Genomic DNA, 9751 nt, shown 5'->3' with positions numbered 1-9751 from the left:
GATAAGGCCAATTTGTTTGTTGGGTCAACAGAGGGGCTGCAAACAGACCAGGTATCCTGTTTCCTGGCTAATGTCATAAACCTCACTTTCTTTGAAAGAGATTCATACAGTACACCCCTTACCGCCCCCCTTGGCTGTTGCCAAGCACCAAGTATGTACAGTCTAGCACAGAAGTGGTTAAAAATCCCAAGGGAGGGGCCCTGATGAAGCTGGAGACTATATCTGTCCCACTCATGAAAATAGGAGTTGTGATCTCTTGGGGACAGCTAGTATGCTGGAGATGACCTGAGTTATTCTGTGAAGCCCCCACGGCAGAAATCTACAATTCGCTTGCGTAAGTGAGTAGGGTTTCTGTAATTTTTATTTCCTTTTCATTTATTGAGACTGCTGTATTCTGTGTATGTTTTTAAAGTATTCTTAATAATCTTTGTAACCTTTTTGTAACCAAAGCTCTGAAGTATTCTTGAAATTAAAATCCTAATTTTAGTTCTGATTTCTGTTGTTCTTATGAACTCAACGCCTGTGTGGCTCATGCTTACCTATTTTTCTAAGTATTGCAGTGTGTGTGTGACAGGTAAAGCTAAAGACGCCTGCAACGTCCGTAATACATTGAAAGTCTTTGCTGGTGGCAGCTGAAAGTATTTAAGTAATCCCGTGTGTCAAAAGTACATCGCATGTGGCAGTTCTCAAATTGGCGTATTTGTGGAATTGGCCGGCAGCGTCGTCACACGCTCCAAAATGAATGTCTCCCTTAAAAGGGAGCACCTCCAGGGTTTTCTTTGAATCCAGATCCACAGACAAGGACCGTATCAAATTTCACTTAAAAAAGCTCTTCTGAGGGCTACTTGAGCAGCACTGCCCGTTGTATGCCTGCACTGCATGGCACCAACTACAAAACTGAGCTCCTGTGCATGGAGGCGGGGTTATAGAGAAGGCTGCGCTATGCATTCTGGGAACAGTCAAAGCTTTTAGCATGTTGGTGCCTCGGATCAAGATCCTACTCTACACCCTGATGTTATTCCCTGTGGAACCCAGTGTACCCCGCTGCAGAAAATAATAAATATAGGGTTAAAATCTATTTAAATGATCTAAAACACAAAAAAATGTATTCTCATGTGAGTATATAGACCAATAGTCATTGGTAGTAGTAACTGTATTATTTGTTGAAGAGGAGTGCGCTACTGCACAAACTCCAGTCTATATTTTCTCCAGGGAGGCTTCATGCCCTATCCCAAAATGGCCACTGAAACCACTACTGAGCTATCTTGAGACTTTGTGAGACTTTGTACTGTGACATGTGGGAGTTAGAACTCTCCTACTTACAGTAGCTCCAGAGAGACCTGCAATCCACAATGATTCCAGTGTTCCTGCACCACTACCAAGTGCCTACATACACTCACAGCTCGTGAGCTGTATGAATCCCTGCTCCACTCAAGTGTGCATATTACAGTGAGTTTGACTGTACCTACTATCAATAAACCAACACCACTGGTTACGTAACTAGACTATTCATAGTTTGAGTCATCGTCTGGTGTGTACCTACTGTATAAAACGTTGCAATAGTAACACCTGCACACACATAATTTCCAACATTGGGGGTCATTCCGAGTTGTCCGCTCGTTGCCGATTTTCGCTATGCTGCGATTTTTTGCTAACTGCGCATGCGCTAAGTTATTTAACTCAAAACTTAGTAGATTTGCTGGTGTTCGAGCGTCGATTTTCAGTCGCATTGCTGATCGGTGAATGATTGACAGGAAAGGGGCGTTTCTGGGTGGTAACTGAGCGTTTTCAGGGAGTGTGCTAAAAAACGCAGGCATGTCAGGGAAAAACGTGGGAGTGTCTGGAGAAACGGGGGAGTGGCTGGCCGAACTCAGGGCGTGTTTGTGACGTCAAACCAGGAACTAAACGGACTGAGGTGATCGCAATCTAGGAGTAGGTCTGGAGCTACTCAGAAACTGCAAGAAAATATTTAGTAGCAATTCTGCTACTCTTTCGTTCGCGATTCTGCTAAGCTAAGATACACTCCCAGAGGGCGGAGGCCAGGCGTTTGCAATGCTGCTAAAAGCAGCTAGCGAGCGAACAACTCGGAATGAGGGCCATTATTCACTTGCTTACCATTGTGTTCTTCTATGTCTCCATAGGAAGCGAGCTGCGGCTATGTGATCATAATAATGGCTTTATTCTGGTGCACAGAAGCTCTTCCACTGGCTGTCACTGCTCTCTTCCCAGTGGTGCTCTTTCCTATGATGGGTATCATGGACTCTACATCTGTAAGTATTTATAGAGTATTAATTTATATAAAATTCTTCTATAGCTCAGTAAACCTTAATTTTTCAAGCATAGCTTTCCTTCCGGACTGATTTGACAATATAATTTTATTAGCCACTAGCTGGAGTACCCGGCATTGCCCGGGATTTCAAGAATGTTTGTTTACAAAAATTAATTTAAATATTAAACACGCAGTATAAATAACATAGTATAAAAAAGCATGTAAAATGTTATACACATCAATAAATTGAAACCCCAATTTAAAAATAGCACAGCATATTATGTATCTCCTGATATACTCTGTGCTGCTGGGGGACCGTGTTACTTCCACTATATAACTCTCAGTGGGGCAGATGTAATAACCTGGAGAAGGCATAAGGAAGTGATAAACCAGTGATATGTGCAAGGTGATAAAGGCACCAGCCAATCAGCTCCAATATGTAAATTAACAGTTAGGATCTGATTGGATGATGCCTTTATCACCTTGCACATATCACTGGTTTATCACTTCCTTATGCCTTCTCCGGGTTAATACATCTGCCCCAGTGTGTGGGTTCGTGCTACCTCCATTCCCCTCCTCACATCATGTCACTGCCCCTGTCACATGCAGCCCTGTCATCACTGACATATCATGCATGTCCTGATATAGTCTTTGCTGCTGGCCCACTCCTAGGGGTGCTTGTGGTGTGTTACCCCCACAGTGTTTGTTCTCAGAGTGTAAGTAATATGTGTAGCAAGTTTGGTGTAAATTGCTCCAGGCATTCCAGAGTTATGCTGTTTGTTGAAAACCTCTTTGCTGCCTCAACCTAGGGGTGCTAGGGGTGTCTTACCCCCATAGTGTTTGTTCCCAGCTTGTAAGTCATATGTGTACCAAGTTTGTTGTAAATTGGTCTAGGCATTCTGGAGTTATGCTGTCTCCTGAAATACTCTGTGCTGCTGTCCCACCCCTAGGGGTGTCTAACCCCCACAGAGTTTGTTCCCAGATTGTAAGTCAGATGTGTACCAAGTTTGGTGTAAATTGCTCCAGGCCTTCCACAGTTAAGCTGTGTGCTGACATACTCTGTGCTGCTATCCCACCCCTAGGGGTGCTAGGGGTGTCTGATCCCCACATCGTTTGTTTCCCGAGTGTAAGTCACATGTGTACCCAGTTTGTTCTAAATTGGTCTAGCCATTCAGGAGTTATGCTGTCTCCTAAAATACTCTGTGACGCTGTTCCACCCCTAGGGGTACGAGGGTTGTTTTCGAGATTGTAAGTCAAATGTGTACCAAGTTTGGTGTAAATTGCTCCAGGCCTTCCACAGTTATGCTGTCTGCTGACATACTCTGTGCTGCTGTCCCACCACTAGGGGTGTCTGACCCCCACATTGTTTGTTTCCTGAGTGTAAGTCATATGTGTACCCAGTTTTTTGTAAATTGGTCCAGCCATTCGGGATTTATGCTGTTTCCTGAAATACTCTGTGCTGCTGTTTCACCCCTAGGGGTGCTAGGGGTATCTAACCACCACAGACTTTGTTCCCAGATTGTAAGTGAGATGTGTACCAAGTTTGGTGTACATTGTCCAGGCCTTCCATAGTTTTGCTGTCTCCTGAAATACTATGTGCTGCTGTCCCACCCCTAGGGGTGCTAGGGGTGTCTAACCCCCACAGAGTTTGTTCCAAGATTTTAAGTCAGATGTGTACCAAGTTTGGTGTAAATTGCTCCAGGCGTTCCACAGTTTTGCTGGCTGCTGACATACTCTGTGCTGCTGTCCCATCCCTAGGGGTGGTTGGGGTGTCTGACCCCATAGTGTTTGTTTCCAGAGTGTAAGTCACATGTGTACCAAGTTTGTTGTAAATTGCTGCAGGCATTCCAGAGTTATGCTGTCTGCTGAAATACTCAGTGCTGCTGCCTCACCCCTAGCGGTGCTAGGGGTGTCTTCCTCCCACAGTGTTTGTTGCCAGATTGTAAGGCATATGTGTACCAATTTTTGAGTACATTGCTCCTGCAATTCCGGAGTTATGCTGTCTCCTGATATACTCTGTGCTGCTGTCTGCCCCCCTAGGGGTGCTAGGGATTTCAAATTGTTTTAGTTGCCTCGGCCATGTTTTAATACGCTTGTATGTGAAATCGTGGATTTGTATAGAAAGACAGAAGGACAGAATGATAGATTTTCATTTTTATATATTAGATGACAGAAAATGTGACGAAGAATTGAACTTCAAATGGGTTATCCATCACTGTCTCAGTGTATCAGTGTTAGTCCACAGCCTTAACCAAAGGCAGCTCCCTGTGTGGAGGGGGGATATATACAAATAGAGGAACAGCGCTTGATACTCAGATATGAATTTCCCCCAAAATTTAAATTTAGTTCCAATAAAGGAAATACAATTAAACATATATGTATTTTGATCACATTTTAAATATCTGAAAAATATATGAAAAATCAGCTAATAAAGTGCTTGGCTCCTGTGATCTGGACTGTTTTAATTGGTAGGCAAGTCCAAGTACTGTAAACACAGACCACCGGTTCTGTGATGAATGGTGTGGACCTTTCAAAAGTGCTTGATAGGGTAGATGGCACCGTTCAAATAAAAAGTTCTGGTCCTGTGCCACAGTTCGAATTTTTATTAGGTAGTTTCCTCCAATTGCCCGCAAGGCTTGTAGTGTAGACCAAAGTTAATTCACAGGACAGTAGTCAAGCTCCTCCACCAACATGTTTCAATGCCCATGTGCAGCTTTTTCAAGGTGTCTTAGGGTGTGCAGATAGTGCTTTTATAGCTGTGCTAGTGGCCTCATTCATTGCAGGTGTCTTTTAATTACACATATTGAAATACACAGAAAAAATATAAAAAATACAAATAAAAAACAAATTCAAATGTTTTTGATAGAATCAGTAGGCATACTTTGTCTAATAAAATCTATTTTAATCAATAAAACCATACAAATTCATTCATATCCATATGTTTATTTGTGGTTACATAATCGGGTGGATAACACACCTACAATGGGAATTAACTAATATATCGAGGATAGAATGTAGATGGCTCTATTTCCGCATTCCAAACCTCCATTTGGTGTTCATCCACAATCATGTGATCCTATGGACCAATCCCAGAGGAGTTCTCACATAGAATAAGCATGTGTAGGTGCCAAGGAGTTTTTATTGTGGCACCAGGATCGGCCACATCTGTCCAGCCACACCACCACACACTGATCCAGGCGGTGGCTGGCCCGGACAGGCCCTGTGTAGCTCGTTAATCTCTGCATACACATAAACACTTCCTGGTTTATCTCTTGTTGCTTGGCAACCTGCCAGTCATCAGAGATATTTCTAACAAACCACTGTTTAATAAGTAAGAATGGTATAAAACAAACAGACAGACAGACAGACAGACATAAGAAGTTATGAGCCTACCTGATAAGACATGTGGGATGTATTACAGAACCTGTATGAAAGACCAAGGTCTGTGCATGCGAAGCACTCAACCATGAATGGCTAAACCATTGATGATTTTCTAATAATGATTTAAAACTATCAACCACTGATAGTAGAGTGATTGATGGCCATCATTAGTTAATGGACATAAAGTGTAACCATATTCCTGTGTAGACTACCTGACACATACAGTGCACTGATAAATGTCCTGTATATAAGTAGACTTTGTGAAAAACATTCTTATAGATGACTAATCGCTTAAAGCAAAGTGATAAACTGATAAAGTCATACAATAAGGAGCATAGTTTAGAAACATGGAAACCTGAAGAAACATTGCCCCATATGGAGAGTCTTTTAAAAGAGTCCAAGCAGAACGTTAAAACCACACTCACTGATGCATGCACAATCAGTGAATTGGAACTTGTAAATAAAGACAAATTCACTTGTCCAATAGTTGTTTTATAGAATCTGGAGGAACATGTTACATGGCTTACACTTGCATTTACTATTGTTGGTATAGTGGGATAGACTTTCCAAAAATACCTGACCCTTTGATTGATTATAAGCAAATTGGTAGCTATTGCTATAACTTTGCATTTCAGTTCAGACCACACAGGCATATCAAGCATGCGTGGCCACCAGGCTGCACATATGTCAGTGAGGGTCGACAGGGAGGAATCTGGCAGATTCCTCTCCGAAAAAAATGCATAAGAGTAGCCATAGTCCCATGTGTCACCCCATTAGCTGCCGGGGTAAGATCAAAAATGCTTTGTATTCCAGAGATTGTTACATTTGGAAGTTTTGCAGCCTTTAAAAAAATACTGCAGTATTGTATTGGTGGGACCGCTATTTTCTGAATTCCCTCCTTCATACATCAAGGAGATACTTAGCTACTTATCTTTTTCACAATCCAGAAAGGGTGTGATGCATGTTCCTACACTATCTTGGAAGACAGACTCTTCACTGTTATGGGCATCATAGCTAAAGCATTCACAATCAAATTCCAAGATAACAAAGAATATAATCCAGAAAGGATGAAACATAATAAATAAAGTGAAATAGGGACACCTGTATTTGTCACACCTGAGGGTTGGGTTTGCTTGAGTAGGCTTGGGTGGATGGAGCTGACTCTGAGGGAGTGTGAATGAAACAAGAGGCTTAATCCAGACTCTTCTATAGAAAGCTAAAGCCACAAGAGCAACAATTCCTTAAAGGAGAAAGAGCAGAGCCTCAAGTGCCCATCCTGTATCTGGACCTGCGATCAGCTGAGCGGCGCCAGACAAGACTGGCTATGCACTTAAAAGGTGGCTTATTTAAATGAGTCCAGTACATTCCATCATATATGTTCAGCGGATGTATGGCTCAGTTCTTCTCCTTCTCGAATCCTTGAGGAAGACTCCCTTAATCTTTAGTGCAGTATTTGGTTCTTGGCTTTCCAGAGCTTCAGTAATGTGTGTCTCCTCCTGGATTCTCTTTTTGGATATCTCAGTGTCTTGACTGCAGCATCTCGTGTGTATAGTCTCACATGGCTTCTGCAGTGCTGTAGCTACACTCTTACTGTAACCCTCACTCTGCTTCAGCAGTCTTGTAACATATCCTGTGCATTAAGCTTTGATCTGTCCAGCAGTGCCTCTCCTATATGAGTGTACCTTCAGTTTTTCACTCAAGTTTCCAAGTGTTTCTACTGCCCTCACCAATCTCATCATAGGCTAGTCTGGGTGGGGAAGAGGGGTGTGTGACTGTGAGCCCTCTGTCCATCCCATTGTGGCAGTTCTTGTTGAACACCAGGGGACTTGTTTAGACTCCATCCATCCATCCATCCAGACTAACATTGCAGAATCTGGGTAGACTGGCACAAGTCCACTAGAAATCCCAATGTCATGATAAAGGGCAATTTGTATTCATCAGGCAACATCATAGATAAGCAAACCAACAGATGGATATACAGTAAGTGGCTGAAGAGGAAATAAAGGTCATAAACAACCAAACCTCTGAACTGCTACAATAAAAAAAGGCTCAGGGGCAGATGTACTAGCCTTGCAGAGTGATAAAGTAGAGACAGATAAACTAACAACCAATCAACTCCTGTTATGTTTTCTTACACAGACTGTAAGATGACAGTTAGGAGCTTATTGGTTGGTAGTTTATCTCTCTCCACTATATTACTCTCCATGACTTAGTACTTCAGATGTGGAGAAGGCATGTTGAAACATAATAACATCTAAAGCTAAAGCCAGTGGTTCCCTAACTTTTTTGAATTACGGCACCCTAGAGTATGAGAATTGTTTTCATGGCACCCCTAAGACAAAAGTTTCTTATTGAGAAACTTAAAAAAATATATTAAATTAAATAAATTATGTTTATATGTCATCCTTAGGTTCCATTATGTGGTGAGGACCAATATTTGCTTCTGTTTGTCCACATATTTTATGATTGGCAGTCACCAGCACTGGTTTTGCCTATTACAATGACAAGAAATAGTTTGAATTGGTCCTGTACCACGGGTGTAGTATGGTATGCCAGCAGCCAGGCTCCCGTGAGACCAGCATACCGGCGCCGGAAGCCCGACCGTCGACATACCAACAGCGTGGGGAGCGCAAATGAGCCCCTTGGGGGCTCGCTGCGCTCCCCACGCTGCGGACACAGTGGCGTGCTACACGCGCCACACTATTTATTCTCCCTCCAGGGGGGTCGTGGCAGTGACGTGCGGTGGGGTGAGGCATGTGAGGCAGAGCCTTTCCTGTCATACTAACGTTTGTGCCAGAGTTTTGACTGCATAAAGTATATGAAAAATACAAAGAATATGTTTGAAATATCTTCTTTGCATTATTCTAATAATTTTTATAGCCAAAACTTTGGAGTAAAAAGTCTATGGCAGGTGAGGCAGTGCCTCACCTGGCTAACTTTTCCACACATCTCTGATCAAAACTCACCAAATTTCCAGGAGTTTATACTGCTGCACCTGTGTATAATGCCCAGATGTAAGTTTTGGCTCATATATTGCATGTAAATCTGGCTCTGGTGCTAGTCAGTGACTCCTGAGCTATTTAGCTCACCGCACGTCCCTGGGTCGTGGACCCCCACGAGGGAGAAAAACTGTCGGTATGTCGACTGTCGGGATTCCGGCGCCGGTATACTGTGCGCCAGGATCCCAACAGTCGGCAACCTGAAGACCACCCCTGGACCACTAACCTGAGGCACCCCTGCAAGTGTCCTGTGGCACCCTAACGTGCCACCTCACACAGTTTGAGAACCACTGGCCTAAGGGATATTAATTCCAAACAGATATTTTTTAAAGATGCAGATTCTCAATGACTTTGTATGTTGATTTTTAAATGGCAATAGTAATAAATGCTAAATCATGATTGTTATGAATTTATTGTTATTGCTGTTTTACATCCAACAGTTAAAGCTGCCAATAAGCAGCAACTTTGAAACCTGCTTAGTGTTGCTTTAAAGCTATACCCCGAAGACAGTACAGTAGGTGACACTGGGGCAGATGTATTAAGCCTGGAGAAGTGATAAAACAGTGTTAAGTGCAAGGTGATAACGCACCGGCCAATCAGCTCCAATATGTAAATTTACAGTTAGGAGCTGACTGGCTGGTGCGTTATCACCTTGCACTTATCACTGCTTTATCACTTCTCCAGGCTTAATACATCTGCCCCATATGGGTGTATTCAGTTGGGATCCGGTCTGAAGATCGACACTGTCTAGGTCGACAATGTTTGGGTCGACCACTATAGGTCGACAGTCACATGAAAAACTCAAGTCGTCCTTTTGACCTGTCGACCTAGCACATGTCGACCTAGAAAGTCTGTCGACATTCAGACCCTGTCGACCTAGTGACTGAGGACAGGGGTACTGCCGCTGGCGGAATACTAGTGAGGTAGGTGTCCCTAGTGTACCCCTGTCAGGATTTCATTGTCAGTATTGTGAGCGCTGGAATCCCTATGGTCAGTAATTTATACGCATATTGACAGTACATGTCTAATGACTGGTTTGGATTTAATTTTTTGTATGTGTGATGTAAACTGGTTGCGGCAACAGAGGATAAATAATGTGATG

The 9751-nt window shown here is 42.9% G+C and overlaps 1 protein-coding gene across 1 annotated transcript in view; it reads left to right on the top strand.

The window, feature by feature from the left end:
- The first annotated feature begins 2155 nt into the window (after positions 1 to 2155).
- LOC135051353 (solute carrier family 13 member 2-like) overlaps positions 2156 to 9751 on the top strand; it is a 70446-nt gene continuing 62850 nt past the window's right edge. Inside the window, exon 1 of the mRNA XM_063957397.1 lies at positions 2156 to 2270. Within this exon, the coding sequence (XP_063813467.1) occupies positions 2172 to 2270 (99 nt within the window). The 5' untranslated portion in view covers positions 2156 to 2171. The remainder of the gene's footprint in view (positions 2271 to 9751) is intronic.

Source organism: Pseudophryne corroboree, chromosome 2 (assembly GCF_028390025.1).
Source record: "Pseudophryne corroboree isolate aPseCor3 chromosome 2, aPseCor3.hap2, whole genome shotgun sequence".
NCBI lineage: Eukaryota > Metazoa > Chordata > Amphibia > Anura > Myobatrachidae > Pseudophryne > Pseudophryne corroboree.
Note: the sequence above shows the minus strand (reverse complement) of the source record. Positions and strands in the feature narration are given on the sequence as shown.